The sequence below is a fragment of the Myxine glutinosa genome, chromosome 13 (assembly GCF_964187855.1).
Source record: "Myxine glutinosa chromosome 13, kmMyxGlut1.1, whole genome shotgun sequence".
Taxonomy (NCBI): domain Eukaryota; kingdom Metazoa; phylum Chordata; class Myxini; order Myxiniformes; family Myxinidae; genus Myxine; species Myxine glutinosa.
In genome coordinates, this window is record NC_136273.1 from 1,063,386 (window position 1) to 1,087,950 (window position 24,565).

The 24,565-nt window shown below is 40.4% G+C and overlaps 1 protein-coding gene across 1 annotated transcript in view; it reads right to left on the reverse strand.

The window, feature by feature from the left end:
* LOC137438501 (sulfhydryl oxidase 2) overlaps window positions 1–24,565 on the reverse strand; it is a 147,448-nt gene that overhangs the window by 53,340 nt on the left and 69,543 nt on the right. The window contains exons 3-5 of the mRNA XM_068133593.2: window positions 24,506–24,554; window positions 11,541–11,646; window positions 4,236–4,326 (exon numbers count right to left, since the gene is read on the reverse strand). Coding sequence (XP_067989694.1) covers window positions 4,236–4,326; window positions 11,541–11,646; window positions 24,506–24,554 — 246 coding nt within the window. The remainder of the gene's footprint in view (window positions 1–4,235; window positions 4,327–11,540; window positions 11,647–24,505; window positions 24,555–24,565) is intronic.

A 24,565-nucleotide genomic window follows, 5' to 3' on the forward strand; every position in this document is an offset into this window, starting at 1 on the left:
CTAGAAGTCACCTCTCATTAGTAAACAGCACTAGAAGTCACCACTCATTAGTAAACAGCACTAGAAGTCACCACTCATTAGTAAACAGCACTTGAAGTCACCACTCATTAGTAAACAGTACTTGAAGTCACCACTCATTAGTAAACAGCACTAGAAGTCACCTCTCATTAGTAAACAGCACTAGCAGTCACCACTCATTAGTAAACAGCACGAAGCCACCACTCATTAGTAAACAGCACGAGAAGTCACCGCTCATTAGTCAACAGCACTAGAGGTCACCACTCATTAGTAAACAGCACTTGAAGCCACCACTCATTAGTAAACAGCACTTGAAGTCACCACTCATTAGTAAACGGCACTAGAAGTCACCACTCATGAGTAAACAGCACTAGAAGTCACCACTCATGAGTAAACAGCACTAGAAGCCACCACTCATTAGTAAACAGCACTACAAGTCACCACTCATTACTAAACAGCACTACAAGTCACCACTCATTAGTAAACAGCACTAGAAGTCACCACTCATGAGTAAACAGCACTAGAATCCACCACTCATTAGTAAACAGCACTACAAGTCACCACTCATTACTAAACAGCACGAGAAGTCACTGCTCATTAGTCAACAGCACTAGCAGTCACCACTCATTAGTAAACAGCACTTGAAGCCACCACTCATTAGTAAACAGCATGAGAAGTCACCGCTCATTAGTCAACAGCACTAGAGGTCACCACTCATTAGTAAACAGCACTTGAAGCCACCGCTCATTAGTAAACAGCACTTGAAGCCACCACTCATTAGTAAACAGCACTTGAAGCCACCACTCATTAGCAAACAGCCCTTTAAGTCACCGCTCATTAGTCAACAGCACTTGAAGTCACCACTAATTAGTCAACAGCACTAGAAGCCATCACTCATTAGTCAACAGCACTTGAAGTCACCACTCATTAGTAAACAGCACTTGCAGCCACCACACATTAGTAAACAGCACTTGAAGCCACCACACATTAGTAAACAGCACTTGAAGTCACCACTCATTAGTAAACAGCACTTGAAGCCACCACCCACAAGTAAACAACACTTGCAGCCACCACACATTAGTAAACAGCACTTGAAGCCACCACCCATTAGTAAACAGCACTTGAAGTCACCACTCATTAGTCAACAGCACTTTAAGTCACCACTCATAACTCGTTTTAGAAACAAATGATACCTGCCCTCATTCTCAAAATCGGAGCATAAATGTTCAAGAAATCAAAGATTTGATTATTGGCAGTGAATTGATGACAAACCAAACCTCATCAATTATTTAAATGTACTGACCTAGTGAAAGGGTCAGTGAAGGAAAAAATAAGGAAGAAGACTCCGGCAGTGAAATAATTGACATCTCTGAAGAACCACTGACCCTTCAATAACCTTCATTGAACTTGGGACTTTGTATCTTCATGCGTCTCTTACAATAATCGGTGTGATTGGCCAATATCTCTTCGTATATCCATGGACGTCCCCGCTCCCCACTCCAGCATCATCATCATCCCGAGCTAAGTCTTGTGTTTTATATTTACTGCACAGATACAGTACACATAATATTCTTACCCTTGCTTACTTCACTGTTTTGGAATACATTTTAAAGGTAAAAGTCTTGTGTTTTGTTTATTGTAAACTGTATTTATTTTAGTTACATGTTTATTCAATTGTGATGTGTACAGTGCATTCAAAAAGTATTCAGACCCCTTCACTTTTTTCACATTTTGTTATGTTGCAGCCTGGTGCTGAAATCGTTCAAAGTCATTTTTTCCCTCATCAATCTACACTCAATACCCCATAATAACAAAGAGAAAACAGGATTTTAGAAAGTTTTGCAAATTTATTAAAAAGAAAAAACTGAAATATCACATTGACATAAGTATTCAGACCCTTAACTCAGTACTTAGTTGAAGCACCTTTGGCAGCGATTACAGCCTCGAGTCTTCTTGGGTATGACGCGACAAGCTTTGCACACCTGGATTTGGGGATTTTCTGAACATTCTTCTCTGCAAATCCTCTCAAGCTCTGTCAGGTTGGATTGGAACCGTTGGTGGACATTTTCAGGTCTCTCCAGAGATGTTCGATTGGGTTCAAGTCAGGACTCTGGCTGGGCCACTCAAGGACCTTCACAGAGTTGTCCCCAAGCCACTCCTGCATTGTCTTGGCTGTGTGTTTAGGGTCATTGTCCTGTTGGAAGGTGAACCTTCGGCCCAGTCTGAGGTCCTGAGCGCTCTGCTTCAGGTTTTCATTAAGGATATCTCTGTACTTTGCTCCATTCATTGTTCCCTCAACCCTGACCATTCTCCCAGTCCCTGCTGCTGAAAAACACCCCCACAGCATGATGCTGCCACCACCACCATGCTTCACCGTTGGGATGGTGTTAGATGGGTGATGAGCTGTGCTCGGTTTCCGCTAGACTTAGTGCTTTGCATTCAGGCCAAACAGTTCAATCTTGGTTTCATCAGACCACAGCATCTTACAGCATCTTGTTTCTCACAGTCTGAGAGTCCTTGAGGTGCTTTTTTGCAACCTCCAAGTGGGCTTTCATGTGTCTTTCACTGAGGAGAGGCTTCTGTCTGGCCACTCTGCCATAAAGCCCAGATCGGTGGAGTGCTGCAGTGATGGTTGTCCTTCTGGAAGTTTCTCCCATCTCCACACAGGATCTCTGGAGCTCAGCCAGAGTGACCATCGGGTTCTTGGTCACCTCTATTACCAGGGCCCTTCTTCCCCGATTGCTCAGTTTGGCTGGGCGGCCAGCTCTTGGAAGAGTCCTGGTTGTTCCAAACTTCTTCCATTTAAGAATTATGGAGGCCACTGTGCTCTTGGGAACCTTCAATGCAGCAGAATGTTTTTGTAGGCTTCCCCAGATCTGTGCCTAGACACAATCCTGTCTCTAAGCTCTGCAGGCAGTTCCCTTCGACCTCATGGCTTGGGTTTTGCTCTGATACGCATTATCATCTGTGAGACCCTATATAGACAGGTGTGTGCCTTTCCAAATCATGTCCAATCAATTGAATTTACCACAGGTGGACTCCAATCAAGGTGTAGAAACATCTCAAAGTTGATCAAGAGAAATGGGAGGCACCTGAGCTAAATTTCAAGTGTCATAGCAAAGGGTCTGAATACTTATGTCAATGTAATATTTCAGTTTTTTCTTTTTAATAAATTTGCAAAACTTTCTAAAATCCTATTTTCTCTTTGTCATTATGGGGTATTGAGTGTAGATTGATGAGGGAAAAAATGAATTTAAACGATTTCAGCATAAGGCTGCAACATAACAAAATGTGAAAAAAGTGAAGGGGTCTGAATACTTTCTGAATGCACTGTATATTTTTGCTGCCGCCCACTTTCCTCTGTATTTTCTCAAAGCCCAATAACTGCACCCACTTTCACCATAACTGCTTGGTTTTAACCATCGCGGTTTTAACCATCGTGGTTTTAACCATCGTGGTTTTAACCATCGTGGTGTTGACCATCGCGGTGTTGACCACGACCGGTTTTAACCATCGCCGGTTTTAACCATCGCCGGTTTTAACCATCGCCGGTTTTAACCATCGCCGGTTTTAACCATCGCGGTTTTAACCATCGCGGTTTAACCATCACGGTTTAACCATCGCCAGTTTTAACCATCGCCAGTTTTAACCATCGCCAGTTTTAACCATCGCCAGTTTTAACCATAGCGGTTTTAACCATCGCGGTTTTAACCATCGTGGTTTTAGCCATCACGCTTTTAACCACAGAGCTTTTAACCACAGCGGTTTTAACCTCAGTGGTTTTAACCACCACAGTTTTAACCACCACCAGTTTTAACCATCGCCAGTTTTAACCATCGCCAGTTTTAACCATCGCCAGTTTTAACCATCGCGGTTTTAACTATCGTGGTTTTAACCTTCACGGTTTTAACCATTGCCAGTTTTAACCATCGCTGTTTTAATTATTGCCGGTTTTAACCATCATGGTATTTTCCAGGAATGCAACGCCTGCAATATTTAAGGGTTTACTATACAGTAATGTCTTAACCTAAAAAAAATGTCAAAGCAAAAACCCTACGGATATTAGAATTGGCATTAGAGCATGCCCCCGGTTTGAATTGGTGTTACAAGTCCACAATACTCAAGTGCTAATGATTAACATAGTGGCTGAAACATGGGCACGGTGTGGCAATCCAACCTCTACCAGAACAATACACTCTAAAATATCCAGTACCCACCTCACGGCCCACATAGGACCCGGACTCCTCAAACACCAGTGCCAAATAACGCTCGGGATGGTGCGCAAAGAAATCCTCGATATCCAGATCACTGGGACACAGACAATCACAATGTATAAAGTTATGTTCAAAGAAACAAAGATATCCATAAAAATGTCATAAATATGCTTTGCGACCCAACAACTCGAGTCGACAATCGAGGCAATGACATAACACAGTAATAATCGTTATTTTCAAATGATCAAGCCTAAAGTAGATTGCACAAACAGGTTTCAAATCAGCGACATACTTCACCAACAACAATTAAGGCCTCGTTACCTGGAATTAACCCCAGGATTAGCACGTGATAGAGCCACAAACAGCAAACACAAATGTCTGCTCTTCTTCTCTACAAGACTTTGGGGAATCATTTGTTGTTGCCCTTCATATCTCGAAAGCTTTTGACAGAGTGAAGCAGCAAATATTCGACGTGGTACCACAGTCTGATCTCCAAGTTCCCATCATTCGACTTTCCTCCTTCACTCCGCTCTCTCGGAGCTAGTTATCCGTCCGGCCGCTCTATCTCCGTAATTATTGATGGTTGGACCTCTCACTCATTCCTCACCAACAGTGTGGCGCTCACGGTTCCGTCCTGTCTCCTACACTCTTCCTTCTTTTTAATCAATGATCTTCTTCGACAAATAACCAAATGCATTTGTACGCTGACGACAACATAACATTCCTCTACGTTTTTCACATTTGCTCCATCTTCTCTCGCTTGATCTACATCTCGTTTCATCACAACTGCCTCTGTAAACTCAGATTTGGTCAGGATTTCTCAGTGGGGTAAATGTAACCAAGTTAAGTTTAATGATTCTAAAGCTCAATAGATTCCTATTGCTCTGTCTCAAAAAAAAAAAAATCCAAGTCAATCGGCTGAAAATTGAGGATTTTAGAAACTTGACAAAGATGGTGAAATTTGGCCTATATTGACCTATTGACCACAAAAACAATAGGCTTCTTGCTTATGACCAACTCTACCATTTGGTGAAGTTCCGTGAAGATCGGTTGAAAATAGTTATATGTAGGCGACCGACAGACAGACAGAAAAAAGAAAGAAAAAAAAAAAACCTTTAGAGGCCATTTTTCCCCGCAAAGCGGGGGTTGGCCTTTTTTCGGGAACCGTGGTTGTTGTTGTTTTTCGGTCCCCTTTTTTGAAGCAATGTTTTACGGCCGGATGCCCTTCCTGACGCCAACCCTTTTTGCCGCCTTTAACGACAAACAGGGAATTACCAGTGAACTGGTACTCAATTAGCCGACCTCGGAAGGATGACAGGCTGAGTCAACCCCCCTGGCGTTAATTCAGCAGTCGACCGGGATTCGAACCCAGGATCCTAGGATCCTAAGCTGGCACCCCAGCCGCTAGCCCAACACCAGGGATAGATAGACATAGATAGACAGACAGACAGAATGAAAAAAAATCACTCATCGAGAAACATTTGATAAAAGAGAACAAAGTAGAATGGCACTCAGAACAATATCCTTTTGACATCAAAAATAATTAGTGGTTGAATTCAGTGACCTGATATGCAAATCGTTTTCAAAGTTTAAGTTAATCGGATGAAAATTGACAATTTTAGAAATTTGGCCGATGTCGACCTTTTGGCTTATGTTGACCTTTTGGCCGATGTTGACCTCAAAAATAGTTTGTGGTTGGTTTCAGTAAACTGACATGCAAATCCTATTCCGATTTCAAATCAATCGGATGAAAATTGAGGATTTTAGAAATATGAAAAAAGTGGTTGACCTTTGGCCTATGTTGACCTTGTGACCCATATTGATCTCAAAAATAGTTTGTGGTTGAATTCAGTTCGCCGATATGAAAATCATATTCAAATTTCAAGTCAATCGGATGAAACTTGAGGATTTTAGAATTTTGAAAAGGTTGATGACCTCTTGGCCTATGTTGACCTTTTGGCCAAGGCCTTTTTTTTTGTAAATAAGATCGAGGCTCGTGAAAGAGCTAATATTAATCACATAAAAAGTCAAACCGACACATAAAACATATAGTAAGGGGAGCGGTAGACAAGATGGGGAGAGAGGAGGAAGGACACAAACGCAACATTTGAGAGCAGGGACATCGAGAGATCTGTGGGAGGTAGAGGGCTTGGGGGGGTGGGGGGGGTGGGAGAGGTATAAAACACATGGACACTGCAAGGACCTCCAGGCAAGAAGTTGGAATTTCTAAAAAGTGGATCTGGGGTGAATTAGCGTTGGTAGAAAAGATCAAGGTTTTGGATGGGGGAAGATAAGAGATGGTGGTGAACAGCTGTTTTATAGACCTGGAGGGACGAGTGCAGTTTAACCATAAGAGGGTTGCTGGCAGATCTTGTGCGACCTGCAGGAATATTTGGGGGAAAGAGCACAGAGAGCTGGGGGAGCAAGGCCGGAGAGGAATCGGTAGAAGACAAAGACCACCAACCTGCCTGCGGTGAGTCAGTGAAAGGCCCTCGGAGTTATCTTCATCGCGGGAGATTCCAATGATCCTGAAAGCTTTGGTTTCAACAGCGTGAAGCCGAGCTCGGTGTGAGGCCGGAGCACCGGCTCAGAGGGGAGAACAGTATTCCATTGAGCTGCGGATGAAAGTCTTGCATGTGGTGAAGAGCTCAGGTGTGCCAAGTAAGGACTTCACATGACGGAGGATGCCCAGTCGGCGACTGGTTTTGGAGGCCAGCTTGGAAATGTGGTTTTCCCACGAAAGATCATGGCAGATAGTGAGACCCAAAAGCTTGAGAGACAGAACTTCTTGGAGAGGATTGTTGAGAAAGGAGATGGGAGGATTGTCCAGTCGGTCTTTTTGGAGAGACATCGTAAGAGTGTGAGATTTGTCAGAATCGAAAGACATGTTCCACTTGTTTGACCAGTCTGTGATTTTGTCCAGGTCTACAGAGAGTGAGGAGGCTGCAGACTGCCGATCTGAGGGATGAGGAATGGAGTGGCAGAGAGTGGAGTATTCAGCAAAGAGATGGAGAGGATTTTCCAGAGAGTCGGAGAAATCATTGATAAAGACCAGAAAAAACACAGGGCCCAGAACACCGCCTTGGGGAACTCCAACCTGAACAGGAGGGGGAGATGAAAGAAATCCATTCAGGGCGACACGTTGACTACGACCAGAGAGGAAGTCTGCAAGCCATGCGTGGAGATTTCCATTGATACCATAGGAGGAGAGTTTGGTGAGCAGAGTGGGATGCCAGACCGTATCGAAGGCACGTGATATGTCAAGCGAGACAGCTCTGATTTCCTGTTTGGCATTGAGAACCTCCATCCATTGTTGAGACAACAGAAGCAGCATGTCCATAGTAGAATAACCTGGTCTGAATCCAAATTGATGATCGGAGATCAAGCCATTGGAGAAGAGGAAGGATTTGATATCTGAAGCAATGATGGAATCCACGACTTTGCTGATAATTGGGAGCAGGCTGATTGGTCTGTAGTTGCAAGAATCTGTTTCTGCACCTTTTTTGTGTAAAGCGGTAATGTTTGCTGATTTCCAAGATGATGGCAGATGACCTTGAGCAAAAGGGAGGGTGAAGAGAACAGAGAGAGGGTGAGGTAGAGTGGCAGAGCAGGATTTTAGGACCCGTGGACTGATGCCGTCTGGTCCAGTTGCAGAATCAGTCTAGGTTTGACAAAAAAACTTCTCCACCTAGTCAGGAGAGAAGGACACAGAGTCCAGGAGCAGTTGGGTTCGACTGGGTAAGGTGGGAACAGAGAGAGATAGGTTTGGGACACAAGATTTTGAGGCAAACACAGAGTTGAGGCATTCGGCATTGTCACGTGCGGTGTCAACTGTGTAGCCATTTGAGGTAAGGGAGGGGATGGAGGGGGAACAAACACAAGAAATGGATTTGACCAGACGCCACCAGGATTTGGAGGAAGGAGACAGGTTTGAGAGTTCATTCTTGAGTATGGAGAGATAGTGCTTCCTGGCACTCCTGAGGGTAGACACACACTTGTTCCGAGCTTAGTGGAAGGAACTGAGATTGCCTTCAGTTGGATTAGCCTTCCAAGAGGCAAAGGCAAGTTGTTTCAGGGCAACTGCCTCACCACAAGATTCAGTGTACCATGGACGGGAGAAAGGGTAAGACAACTGAAGACGAGATGGGATAAATCTGTGCATGAGAGAGAGCAGTTTGCTTTGGAAGAATTCCCAGGAAGAATTGATGTCAGAGTCAGTAGAGATGGGAGACCAGTCCAGATGATTGATGGCTGCTTGAAGACCGTGCCAGTCGGCCTGAGTGAAATGCCAGACTCGTCGACGCTGAGGCGGTTCTCTGAGCATGGCCAGATAGATATCCACTTTAACAAGGAAATGATCAGAAGAACCGATTGGAGCAGAAGAAGAGCAGCAGACATTTGCAGGGAAGTTTGTCATAACCAAGTCTAGAAGAGAAGATACTCCATTGGCTGAGTTCCGGGTCGGGAAATTGACAGATTGTGTCAGTCCCAATGAGTCGCAGAAGTCCTTTGCTGAGATACCATGGCTGGTGAGAGGAACCCACACCCAGCTAGCTGGCATGATGACAGTTGAAGTCACCACATATGAGGAAGAGAGAGTTGGGATGAGAGGATAGAAGTTGGTCCATGTTGTCAGACAGCGAAATGTAAATGGAGTCATCACTGTTTGGAGGACGGTACAGAACACATCTGAACAAAAGGTGGGGGCGGAGAGGAAGCCGTAGCCAGAGGTACTCCTCTGGGTGAAGGTGAAGAGAAGGCAGTGCAAGGAGAGTGAGGAAGAGAGATTTTGATAAAGATAGCAACCCCACCACCAGGACGAGGCTCAAGTTTATCATACCGGAGGAGGGAGTAACCAGGAAGAGATATTAAGGAATCCGAGACATCTTGAAGGAGGAAAGCTTCTGTTAAGCAGATCAAGTCTGGATTGTCAGAAGCAACCTGAATGGAAAGATCAATCAGGTTTGAGCGAAGGCCCCGGATGTTTGAAGTCCATACCGTTAATGAAGAGAGAGGGGGAGCATCGGGTGCAGGACAGGGGAGGGGAGGGGTAGGGTCAGATGAAGGATGAGAGTGGGAGGTAGGGAGAGCTGCTGATAGTGTGTCAGTGATTACAGAAGAGTTACAAGAAAGGGAAGGATGAGGAGGACAAAAGGTTTGATGGTGATGGGATGAGGCACAGTGAGGGGTTGTTTGAGGTGGGGGCAGAGGAAAGTAGGTTGGAGGAGGTGGAGGTATGAGATGGAAGGGAGATGAAGTGGGGAGGAGGCAGCTTTGAGGAGGAGGGGGGAGAGGGGAGAATTGGAGAGGGATGGTAGGGGGGGGGGGATATTTGAAGGGGAGGGGTGAGGGGGGAGTTTTTAAGGGGAGGGGAAAAGTGGGAGATTTGGAGGGGAGGGGTGAGGGGGGTGCAAGGTGGGTGCCTCGACAACTCACACCCGAACAGAAAGAACGGCGAGTAGACACATGTGAAGAACTTCTGCGACGTTACAAAACAGAAAGCGACGCTTTCTTACAGCGCGTAGTGACTGGGTATGAAAGCTGGGTCCACTACTTTCAGCCATAAACGAAGAGGGCAAGCAAAGAGTGGCGCCATTCAACTTCACCGAGGCCCAAAAAATTCCGCACACAGCCGTCCGCAGGTAAAGTGATGCCGACGCTCTTCTGGGATAGCCGAGGCCCACTTGTAGAGCATTAAATGCCCAGAGGGACCACAGTCACCAGCGCATCATACTGCGACCTCCTTAAAAATCATCTAAAACCAGCAATCGGATCAAAACGTCGTGGACTACTCACTGCCAGTGTTTTTCTGCAGCATGACAATACTCGGCCCCAAACTGCCCGCGCTTCAGATGCAACAATCGAGAACCTGCATTTTGAGTGCCTTCCTCATCCACCCACTCGCCAGACTTCGCCCCTTCGGATTACCACATCTTTGGGCCACTTAAAGAGGCATTTGTTGGAACCACTTTCCGATCCGACGAAGAGGTCCAAGAGGCAGTGCACGAATGGCTACACAAGCAGCCAAAATATTTTTTCCCCAAGAAGAATCCAGGCCTTCGTAAAGCGCTGGAAAAATACATTGAACGCAATGGAGATTATGTTGAAAAATAACAGTTGTTACACACGTACAAGCAATAAACAAGTTGTGAAAAATATTTTTAGGTTACTTATTGACTTCCCCTCGTAGTTTTTTTTTTTGTTGTTTTTTGTATACTGAATCGAGGCTCGTGAAAGAGCTAACATTTATTTCACAAACAAATCAACCAGACAAACAAAATATATAAAAAGAGGGAGCGGAAGGGGGGGGGGGGTGGGGGTGGGAGAGGTATAAAACGCAAGGACACCAAGGACTTCCAGGACAGACGTTGGTATTTCAAAAAAAGTGTAGGATTTGGGGTGAAATTAGCGGGGGTAGGAAAGATCAAGGTTTTGGATGGGGGAAGATAAGAGATGGTGGTGAACAGCTGTTTTGAAGACCTGGAGGGAGGAGACGGATTGAAGAGAGTGTGCGAGTTTGTTCCAAAGGCGAGAGAAAAGAGGAATGAAAGAGTGAAGGTCCTGAAAACTGGCTGTTTGTGTACTTCCGCCATTAGCTAGACCACAAAATACTCAGCAAGACACTACGTCACATGATCACTGTGTGGCCATTGGTTACTCGAGGGTCGACCGTTACGGTTTGTTTCTTTCTTCCACCAAGTTGTTCAGGTTAGGAATTCTTTACCTTCTCACATCTTTCCTAAGTTACAACCTTCCCCTTTTCAAAAGGCAGGTTTTCCAGTTCCTCAAAAACTCTTGCATTATATTATTCTTCCTTCTATTTGCTTCTTTATTTTTTCAGTTATTTTTTATTGTTTCATTTACGGCCTGGTCTTGAAAAGGATGATGCAGTCCATGACTGGAGCCTTTCATGTTAAAAAGAAACAACAATAATAAAATTGTTATTTCGGAGGCCAAACCATTCCTTCAAAATTAAATACAAATTATGCAAGTAAAAGAAAAAGACACCGTTTACCAAAAGTGGAAACGAGCATGTGTTTGTTACACAAGAGATGGCAGAGTTTGTTACTTACTCGAGGGATACCTGCTCCACAGGTATCTTCACATTATATATACCACCTTCTGACAGTCATTATCAAACTTCATAAACATGCTAGAAAAGCCAAAGGAAGGCAGAGAATTCAAAATCAAAGAGCTATCATCCTGTCCTTTCCCTTAACCATGGAAACATTTGAGTGCAGCGAGAGGATTCATGTCGTTATTTTATGGAGCGAAATCAGAGCGTGATGTGGAGAGCAAGAGTGTTACATCAAAGGTTCAAAAGAGAGAGGATTAAGCAGTCCTTCTTTCGCAAGGTCGTCGGTGACGTGGTCCACAATGGTGTGCCGAAAAACAACACGGCTTCTTGAGGTACCTGATGGAGAGAGATCAGAGATCAGATCATAATCTCATATTGATTAATCATCACATATTTGCAGTTTGATCTCATATTTGTATCTCATATCTCATAATCATTTATCTCATATTTGTATCTCATATCTCATAATCATTAATCTCATATTTGCAGTTTGATCTCATATTTGTATCTCATATTTCAATCATTTATCTCATATTTACAGTTTGATCTCATATTTCAATCATTTATCTCATATTTGCAGTTTGATCTCATATTTGTATCTCATATTTCAATCATTTATCTCATATTTGCAGTTTGATCTCATATTTGTATCTCATATTTCAATCATTTATCTCATATTTACTGTTTGATCTCATATTTGTATCTCATATTTCAATCATTTATCTCATATTTGTATCTCATATCTCATAATCATTAATCTCATATTTGCAGTTTGATCTCATATTTGTATCTCATATTTCAATCATTTATCTCATATTTACAGTTTGATCTCATATTTCAATCATTTATCTCATATTTGCAGTTTGATCTCATATTTGTATCTCATATTTCAATCATTTATCTCATATTTGCAGTTTGATCTCACATTTGAATCTCATATCTCAATCATTTATCTCATATTTACTGTTTGATCTCATATTTGTATCTCGTATCTCATAATCATTAATCTCATATTTGTATCTCATATTTACAGTTTGATCTCATATTTGTATCTCATATTTCAATCATTTATCTCATATTTGCAGTTTGATCTCATATTTGTATCTCATATTTCAATCATTTATCTCATATTTACTGTTTGATCTCATATTTGTATCTCGTATCTCATAATCATTAATCTCATATTTGTATCTCATATTTACAGTTTGATCTCATATTTGTATCTCATATTTCAATCATTTATCTCATATTTGCAGTTTGATCTCATATTTCAATCATTTATCTCATATTTACTGTTTGATCTCATATTTGTATCTCGTATCTCATAATCATTAATCTCATATTTACTGTTTGATCTCATATTTGTATCTCGTATCTCATAATCATTAATCTCATATTTGTATCTCATATCTCCTAGTCATTAATCTCATATTTATAGTTTAATCTCATATTTGTATCTCATATTTCAATCATTTATCTCATATTTGCAGTTTGATCTCACATTTGAATCTCATATCTCAATCATTTATCTCATATTTACTGTTTGATCTCATATTTGTATCTCGTATCTCATAATCATTAATCTCATATTTGTATCTCATATTTACAGTTTGATCTCATATTTGTATCTCATATTTCAATCATTTATCTCATATTTGCAGTTTGATCTCATATTTGTATCTCATATTTCAATCATTTATCTCATATTTACTGTTTGATCTCATATTTGTATCTCGTATCTCATAATCATTAATCTCATATTTGTATCTCATATCTCCTAGTCATTAATCTCATATTTATAGTTTAATCTCATATTTGTATCTCATATTTCAATCATTAATCTCATATTTGTATCTCATATCACATAATCATTAATCTCATATTTACAGTTTGATCTCAGATTTGTATCTCATATTTCAATCATTTATCTCATATTTGCAGTTTGATCTCATATTTGTATCTCATATTTGCAGTTTGATCTCATATTTGTATCTCATATTTCAATAATTTATCTCATATTTACAGTTTGATCTCATATTTGTATCTCATATTTCAATCATTTATCTCATATTTGCAGTTTGATCTCATATTTGTATCTCATATTTCAATCATTTATCTCATATTTGCAGTTTGATCTCACATTTGAATCTCATATCTCAATCATTTATCTCATATTTACTGTTTGATCTCATATTTGTATCTCGTATCTCATAATCATTAATCTCATATTTGTATCTCATATTTACAGTTTGATCTCATATTTGCATCTCATATTTCAATCATTTATCTCATATTTGCAGTTTGATCTCACATTTGAATCTCATATCTCAATCATTTATCTCATATTTACTGTTTGATCTCATATTTGTATCTCGTATCTCATATTTGTATCTCATATTTACAGTTTGATCTCATATTTGTATCTCATATTTCAATCATTTATCTCATATTTGCAGTTTGATCTCATATTTGTATCTCATATTTCAATCATTTATCTCATATTTACTGTTTGATCTCATATTTGTATCTCGTATCTCATAATCATTAATCTCATATTTGTATCTCATATTTACAGTTTGATCTCATATTTGTATCTCATATTTCAATCATTTATCTCATATTTGCAGTTTGATCTCATATTTGTATCTCATATTTCAATCATTTATCTCATATTTACTGTTTGATCTCATATTTGTATCTCGTATCTCATAATCATTAATCTCATATTTGTATCTCATATCTCCTAGTCATTAATCTCATATTTATAGTTTAATCTCATATTTGTATCTCATATTTCAATCATTAATCTTATATTTGTATCTCATATCACATAATCATTAATCTCATATTTACAGTTTGATCTCAGATTTGTATCTCATATTTCAATCATTTATCTCATATTTGCAGTTTGATCTCATATTTGTATCTCATATTTGCAGTTTGATCTCATATTTGTATCTCATATTTCAATAATATATCTCATATTTACAGTTTGATCTCATATTTGAATCTCATATCGCAATCATTTATCTCATATTTACTGTTTGATCTCATATTTGTATCTCATATCTCATAATCATTAATCTCATATTTTTAGTTTAATCTCATATTTGTATCTCGTATCTCATAATCATTAATCTCATATTTGTGTCTCATATCTAATAATCATTAATCGCATATTTACAGTTTGATCTCATATTTGTATCTCATATCTCATAATCATTAATCTCATATTTATAGTTTAATCTCATATTTGTATCGCATATCTCAAAATCATTTATCTCATATTTACAGTTTGATCTCATATTTGAATCTCATATCTCATAATCATTTATCTCATATTTACTGTTTGATCTCATATTTGTATCTCGTATCTCATATAATCATTAATCTCATATTTGTATCTCATATCTTATAATCATTAATCTCATATTTATAGTTTAATCTCATATTTGTATCTCATATCTCATAATCATTAATCTCATATTTAAAGTTTAATCTCATATTTGTATCTCATATCTCATAATCATTTATCTCATATTTACTGTTTGATCTCATATTTGTATCTCATATCTCATAATCATTAATCTTATATTTGTATCTCATATCTCATAATCATTAATCTCATATTTATAGTTTAATCTCATATTTGTATCTCATCATCATTAATCTCATATTTATAGTTTAATCTCATATTTGTATCTCATATCTCATAATCATTAATCTCATATTTACAGTTTGATCTCATATTTGTATCTCATATCTCATAATCATTAATCTCGTATTACCAGTTTGATCTCATATTTGTATCTCATATCTCATAATCATTAATCTCATATTTATAGTTTAATCTCATATTTGTATCTCATATCTCATAATCATTAATCTCATATTTGTATCTCATATCTCATAATCATTTATCTCATATTTACAGTTTGATCTCGTATTTGTATCTCATATCTCATAATCATTTATCTCATATTTATAGTTTAATCTCGTATTTGTATCTCGTATCTCATAATCATTAATCTCATATTTGTATCTCATATCTCATAATCATTAATCTCATATTTACAGTTTAATCTCACATTTGTATCTCATATCTCATAATCATTAATCTCATATTTACAGTTTGATCTCATATTTGTATCTCATATCTCATAATCATTAATCTCATATTTGTATCTCGTATCTCATCATCATTAATCTCATATTTGTATCTCGTATCTCATAATCATTTATCTCATATTTGTATCTCATATCTCATAATCATTAATCTCATATTTACAGTTTAATCTCACATTTGTATCTCATATCTCATAATCATTAATCTCATATTTACAGTTTGATCTCATATTTGTATCTCATATCTCATAATCATTAATCTCATATTTGTATCTCATATCTCATAATCATTAATCTCATATTTGTATCTCGTATCTCATAATCATTAATCTCATATTTGTATCTCATATCTCATAATCATTAATCTCATATTTACAGTTTGATCTCATATTTGTATCTCATATCTCATAATCATTAATCTCATATTTGTATCTCGTATCTCATAATCATTAATCTCATATTTGTATCTCATATCTCATAATCATTAATCTCATATTTGTATCTCGTATCTCATAATCATTAATCTCATATTTGTATCTCGTATCTCATAATCATTTATCTCATATTTGTATCTCATATCTCATAATCATTAATCTCATATTTACAGTTTAATCTCACATTTGTATCTCATATCTCATAATCATTAATCTCATATTTACAGTTTGATCTCATATTTGTATCTCATATCTCATAATCATTAATCTCATATTTACAGTTTGATCTCGTATTTGTATCTCGTATCTCATAATCATTAATCTCATATTTGTATCTCATATCTCATAATCATTAATCTTATATTTATAGTTTAATCTCATATTTGTGTCTCATATCTCATAATCATTTATCTCATATTTACAGTTTGATCTCATATTTGTATCTCATATCTCATAATCATTAATCTCATATTTGCTGTTTGATCTCACATTTGTATCTCATATCTCATAATCATTTATCTCATGTTTGTCACATGAGATCATCTCATGTTATCTCATGTCACATATAATCATGTTTTTTTTAGTTTCACGCTACGGTTTGGTGAAGCTGGTTAAGCACTTTTAATAAACTGTTAGCACATACCTTCAATAAATGGGAAATGGTACCTGGTGCTGTTTTTTAAAAGTTTTACGGTACGGTTTGGTTAAGCTGGTTAAACACTTTTAATAATAAACTGTTAGCACATTCCTTCAATAAATGGGAAATGGTACCTGGTGCTGTGTTTTTTTTAGTTTCACAGTACGGTTTGGTTAAGCATGCGCTGATCTGCGCATGCGCAAGATTGGAGGTCACGTCTATTCAAAGCTGTCCTGCGCGCACGCTTTCGAAGTTAAGTAATTTTTCACAATTGTGTTTTTGTCGAAACTGTATCTTTCTTTCGGCGTGTGCAACTATTGATGTGACTTTAATAGTATTCTTGGTGTTGGTTTTTCATACCCGTGTACAGAATCGTCGGTTAGTTCGTGTCGCGTATTCTGAGGCCTAGTGTAGTACTAGTAGGCTACCGTGTCTGACCTTGGCTTGAGGCTTTGTTTCTGTCTCAGCGGTTATTCGATTGTGCTCGCAATTACTTTCGGTCTCTATTTTTCACGTTTCACGTTCGGTCTCTGTCTCAGTTTTCATCTCAACTCCAAAAAAAAAAAAAAAAAAAAATTCCCTTCTCTGTTCTTATCCGTTGTTCGTTCTTATTTGTTCGTTCGTTCTTCAACCACGTTGTTCGTGATCACGTGATCACGTGTTCACGTCGTTAAAAAATGTTTCAACTGTCCCCTGAAGAACTGTATTCTGTCATATACTATAAGACCTTTTTCTTCTTCTTCTAGAAAAGGATGCTTTCGACTTGCTCACCAAATCTATTCATTCCAAAAAATTTTTCCATCTCTTACAGTTACAGTGCCTCTTTCATACATTCCCTAAACTCTCCAGAACTCCACCCATCCTTCAGCGTCCTCAAACGTATTTTTGACTCGAAGGTCTCAAGAAACTCATTTTGCAATAAATGTTCGTTTCCCATTAATCGTACATTTTTCAAAATCCAATCTCACCCCTCCCCTCCAAATCTTCCCCATCACCCCTCCCCTCCAAATCTTCCCCATCACCCCTTCCCTCCAAAACTTCCCCATCACCCCTTCCCTCAAAACGTCCCCATCACCCCTCCCCTCCAAATCCACCCCCTTGGCCCTCCCCTCCAAATCTTCCCCATCACCCATCTCTTTCAAATATTCCCCCTTGCCCCTCCCCTCCAAATCTTCCCCATCACCCATCCCTTTCAAATCTTCCCCCTTGCCACTCCCCTCCAAATCTTCCCCATCACCCCTTCCCTCCAAAACTTCCCCATCACCCCTCCCCTCCAAAACTTCCCCATCACCCCTCCCCTCTAAATCTACCCCCTTGCCCCTCCCCTCCAAATCATCCCCATCAGCTATCACTTTCAAATCTCCCCCCACACCTCTCCCCTCCGAGACTCTCCCTCACTTCTCCCCTCGGAGACTCCCCTCTCACCCCTCCTCCTCAAAGCGTCCTCCCCGCTTCTTCCCCCTTCCAACTTTCACCTTCATCTCCCTCAACCTTCTGTCTCACTCTTCCCCCTCCTCAAATAACACCTCACTGCGCCTCACCCAATCACCATCAAACCTTTTGTCCGCCCCATTCTTCCCTTTCTCCAAGCTATTCTGAAATCTCCGACACACCTTCAACAGCTCTCCCTACCTCTACCTCCTCTTCCACATCTTACCCTACCGCTCCCCCCCCCCCCCTGTTCTGTATCCGATGCTCCCCCTTCCTGTTCTTTAACAGTATGGACCTCAAACATCCGGGGCCTTCGCTCAAACTTGACTGATCTCTCCATACAGGTTGCTTCTGACAAACCAGACGTGATCTGCTTAACAGAAACTTTCCTCCTTCATGATGTCTCTGATTCCTTGGTAACTCTCCCAGGTTACTCCCTCCTCCGGTATGATAGACCTGAGCCTCGTCCTGGAGGGGGGGGGGGGGGGGGGGGGAGGGGTTGCTATTTTTATTTAAAAAACTCTTCTACCTCACTCGCCTCACTCGCCCTCTCTCCACCTCACCCCCAGGAATACCTTTGGCTACGGCTTCCCCTTCGCTCCCACCTTTTGTTCATATGTGTGTTGTACCGTCCACCAAACTGTGATGACTCCATCTACATCTCGCTGTCTGATAATATGGACCAACTTCTATCTACCCATCCCAACTCTCTCTTCCTCATATGTGGTGATTTCAATTGTCACCATGCCAGTTGGCTGGGTGTGGGTACCTCTCTCACCAGCCATGGCTCTTCAGCAAAGGACTTCTGTGACTCACTGGGACTGACACAATCTGTCAATTTCCCGACCCAGATCTCAGTCAACGGAGCATCTTCTCTTCTGGACTTGGTTATGACTAACTTCCCTGAAAATGTCTGCTGCTCTTCTTCTGCTCCAATCGGCTCATCTGATCATGTGCTTGTTGAAGTGGACATCTCTCTGACCATTCTCAGAGAGCCTCCTCAGCGTCGTCGAGTCTGGCATTTCACTCAGGCCAACTGGCACGGTCTTCAAGCAGCCATCAATCATCTGGACTGGTCTCCCATCTCTACGGCCTCTGACATCAACTCATCCTGGGAATTCTTCCAAAGTAAATTGCTCTCTCTCATGCACAGATTTATCCCATCTCGTCTTCAGTTGTCATACCCTTCCTCCCGTCCATGGTACACGGATTCTTGTGGTGAGGCTATTGCCCAGAAACAACTTGCTTTCGTCTCCTGGAAAGCAAATCCAACGGAAGGAAATCTCATTTCCTTTCACAAAGCCAGAAACAAGTGTGTGTCCACCCTCAGGAGAGCCAGGAAACAATATCTCTCCGTTCTCAGGACAGAATTCTCTTATCTGTCTCCCTCTTCCAAATCCTGGTGGCGTCTGGTCAAATCTGTTTCTGGTGTTTGTTCCCCCTCCATCCCCTCCCTCACCTCAAATGGCCAGACGGCTGACTCCGCACGTGAAAAAGCTGAATGCCTCAACTCTGTGTTTGCCTCTAAATCTTGTGTCCCAAACCCATCCCTCTCTGTACCCACCATACCCAGTCGTACACAGCTGCTCCTGGACTCTGTGTCCTTTCCTCCTGACAAGGTGGAAAAGTTTCTGTCAACCCTCGACTCTGATTCTGCAACTGGACCTGACAGCATCAGCCCACGGGTCCTAAAATCCTGTTCTTCCGCTCTTTCACTCCCTCTCTCTGTTCTCTTCACCCTCTCTTTTGCTCAAGGTCATCTGCCATCAGCTTGGAAATCTGCCAACATCACCACTTTGCACAAAAAAGGTGCAAAAACAGATCCCAGCAAAGTCATGGAATCCATCATTGCTTCAGATATGAAATCTTTCCTCTTCTCCAATGGCTTGATCATCAATTTGGTTTCAGACCTGGTCACTCTACTCTGGACATGCTGCTTCTGCTTTCTCAACAATGGATGGAGGTCCTCAATGCCAAACAGGAAATTAGACCCGTCTCCCTTGACATATCACGTGCCTTCGATACGGTCTGGCACCCCGCTCTGCTCACCAAACTCTCCTCTTTTGGTATCCATGGAAATCTCCACGCATGGCTGGCGGACTTCCTCTCTAGTCGTTGTCAACGTGTGGCCCTGAATGGGTTTCTCTCATCTCCTCTTCCTGTTCAGGCTGGAGTTCCCCAAGGCAGTGTTCTGGGCCCTGTGCTTTTTCTGGTCTTCATCAATGATCTCTCTGACTCTTTTGAAAATCCTCTCTATCTCTTTGCTGATGACTCTACTCTCTGTCGCTCCATTCTTCATCCCTCAGATCGGCAGTCTGCAGCCTCCTCACTCTCTGCAGAACTGGACAAAATCACAGACTGGGCAAACAAGTGGAACATGTCTTTCAATCCTGACAATTCTCACACTCTTACGATGTCTCTCCGAAAAGACCGACTGGAAAACCCTCCCATCCACTTTCTGAATAATCCTCTCCAAGAAGTTCTGTCACTCAAGCTTTTGGGTCTCACTATCTGCCATGATCTTTCCTGGAAAAACCACATTTCAAATCTGGCCTCCAAAGCCAGTCGCCGACTGGGCATCCTCCGTCGTGCGAAGTCCTTCCTTGGCACACCTGAGCTCCTCACCACATACAAGGCTTTCATCCGCAGCTCAATGGAATACTGCTCTCCCCTCTGGGCTGGTGCTCCTGCCTCACACCTAGCTCGTCTTCACGCTGTTGAAACCAAAGCATTCAGAATCATTGGACTCTCCCGCGATGAAGCTAACTCCAAGGGCCTCTCACTCACTCACTCACCGCAGGCAGTTTGGTGGTCTTTCCGTCTTCTACCGACTCCTCTCTGGCCTTGCCCCCCCCAGCTCTCTCTGGGCTCTGTCCCGCAAATATTCCTACAGGTCGCACAAGATCTGCCTGCAACCCTCTTATGGTTAAACTGCCAAAATCAAGACTCTCTGCTCACCTTCACTCCTTCATTCCTCTTTTCTCCCGCCTCTGGAACAAACTCCCTCACTCTCTTCAATCCCACTCCACCCCCCAGGTCTTCAAAACAGCTGTTCACCACCATCTCTTATCTTTCCCCATCCAAAACCTTGATCTTTTCTACCCCCGCTAATGTCACCCCAATTCCACTTTTTTGAAATACCAACTTCTGTCCTGGAAGTCCTTGGTGTCCTTGTGTTTTATACTTCTCCCACCTCCCCCCCGCCCCCCCACCTCCCACGCCTCCTCCCCCCAAACCCTCTCCCTCCCACACATCTCCCTGCTCTCAAATGTTGTGTGCTCTCAAGTGTTTGTGTGCTTCCCCTTCTCTCCCCATCTTGTCTTCCGCTCCCTCTTTTTATATATTTTGTTTGTCTGGTTGATTTGTTTGTGAAGTAAATGTTAGCTCTTTCACGAGCCTCGATTCAGTATACAAAAAAAAGAAAAAAAGAAAAAAAAAAGCTGGTTAAACAGTTTTTAAAAACTTTTAACACATTCCTTCAATAAATGGGAAATGGTACCTGGTGCTGTGTTTTTTTTAGTTTCATGGTGCGGTTTGGTGAAGCTGGTTAAACACTTTTAATAAACTGTTAGCACATTCCTTCAATAAATGGGAAATGGTACCTGGTGCTGTCTTTTTTAAAGTTTTACGGTACGGTTTGGTTAAGCTGGTTAAACACTTTTCATAAACTGTTAGCACATTCCTTCAATAAATGGGAAATGGTACCTGGTGCTGTTTTTTAAAAAGTTTTACGGTACGGTTTGGTTAAGCTGGTTAAACACTTTTAATAAACTGTTAGGACATTCCTTCAACAAATGGGAAATGGTACCTGGTGCTGTTTTTTAAAAAAGTTTTACGGTACGGTTTGGTGAAGCTGGTTAAACACTTTTAATAAACTGTAAGCACATTCCTTCAATAAATGGGAAATGGTACCTGGTGCTGTTTTTTTTAAGTTTTACGGTACGGTTTGGTTAAGCGAGTTAAGCACTTTTAATAAACTGTTAGCATATTCCTTCAATAAATGGGAAATGGTTCCTGGTGCTGTGTTTTTTTTAGTTTCACGGTACGGTTTGGTTAAGCTGGTGAAACACTTAATAATTTGTTAGCACATTCCTTCAATAAATGGGAAATGGTACTTGGTGCTGTTTTTTTTTAATAGTTTCACGGTACGGTTTGGTTTAGCTGGTTAAACACTTTTAATAAATTGTTAGCACATTCCTTCAATAAATGGGAAATGGTACCTGGTGCTGTGTTTTTTTTAGTTTCACGGTGCGGTTTGGTTAAGCTGGTCAAGCACTTTTAATAAACTGTTGGCATATTCCTTCAATAAATGGGAAATGGTACTTGGTGCTGTTTTTTTTTAGTTTTACGGTGCGGTTTGGTTAAGCTGGTTAAACGCTTTTAATAAACTGTTAGCATATTCCTTCAATAAATGGGAAATGGTTCCTGGTGCTGTGTTTTTTTTAGTTTTACGGTACGGTTTGGTTAAGCTGGTCAAGCACTTTTAATAAACTGTTAGCATATTCCTTCAATAAATGGGAAATGGTACTTGGTGCTGTTTTTTTTTAGTTTTACGGTGCGGTTTGGTTAAGCTGGTCAAGCACTTTTAATAAACTGTTAGCACATTCCTTCAATAAATGGGAAATGGTACCTGGTGCTGTGGTTTTTTTTAGTTTCACGGTACGGTTTGGTTAAGCTGGTTAAACACTTTTAATAAACTGTTAGCACATTCCTTCAATAAATGGGAAATGGTACCTGGTGCTGTGTTTTTTTTAGTTTCACGGTACGGTTTGGTTAAGCTGGTTAAACACTTTTCATAAACTGTTAGCACATTCCTTCAATAAATGGGAAATGGTACCTGGTGCTGTGTTTTTTTTTAGTTTCACGGTACGGTTTGGTTAAGCTGGTTAAACACTTTTAATAAACTGTTAGCACATTCCTTCAATAAATGGGAAATGGTACCTGGTGCTGTGTTTTTTTTAGTTTCATGGTGCGGTTTGGTTAAGCTGGTTAAACACTTTTAATAAACTGTTAGCACATTCCTTCAATAAATGGGAAATGGTACCTGGTGCTGTGTTTTTTTTAGTTTCACGGTACGGTTTGGTTAAGCTGGTTAAACACTTTTCATAAACTGTTAGCACATTCCTTCAATAAATGGGAAATGGTACCTGGTGCTGTGTTTTTTTTTAGTTTTACGGTGCGGTTTGGTTAAGCTGGTTAAACACTTTTCATAAACTGTTAGCACATTCCTTCAATAAATGGGAAATGGTACCTGGTGCTGTGTTTTTTTTAGTTTCACGGTACGGTTTGGTTAAGCTGGTTAAACACTTTTCATAAACTGTTAGCACATTCCTTCAATAAATGGGAAATGGTACCTGGTGCTGTGTTTTTTTTAGTTTCACGGTACGGTTTGGTTAAGCTGGTTAAACACTTTTCATAAACTGTTAGCACATTCCTTCAATAAATGGGAAATGGTACCTGGTGCTGTGTTTTTTTTAGTTTCACGGTACGGTTTGGTTAAGCTGGTTAAACACTTTTAATAAACTGTTCGCACATTCCTTCAATAAATGGGAAATGGTACCTGGTGCTGTGTTTTTTTTAGTTTTACGGTGCGGTTTGGTTAAGCTGGTTAAGCACTTTTAATAAACTGTTAGCACATTCCTTCAATAAATGGGAAATGGTACCTGGTGCTGTGTTTTCTTTAGTTTCATGGTGCGGTTTGGTTAAGCTGGTTAAACACTTTTAATAAACTGTTCGCACATTCCTTCAATAAATGGGAAATGGTACCTGGTGCTGTGTTTTTTTTAGTTTCACGGTGCGGTTTGGTTAAGCTGGTTAAGCACTTTTAATAAACTGTTAGCACATTCCTTCAATAAATGGGAAATGGTACCTGGTGCTGTGTTTTTTTTAGTTTCACGGTACGGTTTGGTTAAGCTGGTTAAACACTTTTAATAAACTGTTCGCACATTCCTTCAATAAATGGGAAATGGTACCTGGTGCTGTGTTTTCTTTTTTTTTTTGGAAGCATTTTTTTGTAAAACTGTAATCATGTGCATTTGCGGTTGAAAACATTTTAAACTTTAAAAAATTTCCTTTATGAATCAGGAACTGCCGGGATCCTATGACATATCCCACTTTTCCCAATTGAAACAATGCCGTGGCATACATTCGTGGGTTTTTCATCAACCTTTGCGGATTATCGTCGACATTCGCGGGTTTTATCTCACCGTTTCCGGGACTGTCATCGACATTCGCAGATTATCATTGACATTCACGTGATTTGCCTCACTATTTGCGGATTTTGTCTTGCCATTTGCAGTTTGTTCCTCGATATCTGCCGATTTTTTCGCAATTCGGGAACCAATCCCCCCTTTTTCCATTGAAACAATGCCCCCACATTTGCGGTTTCGCAATTCGTGGCATTTTCCAGGAATATATCCGCACGATAAATAATCAATTAGTTGAATGACAGCTCATTGTTCCACAGACTAAGTGTATCAAAAGCATATAGTTGTCCAATCATCACGGCCCAACTGCTAAATGTGTAGGACCAAATAAAACATACACATAACAACAAACCAGCACTTACCTGTGTATTCCTCCCCATTTGATGACATACTTGTCATCGGCTTAAAATACTGCAAGGAAA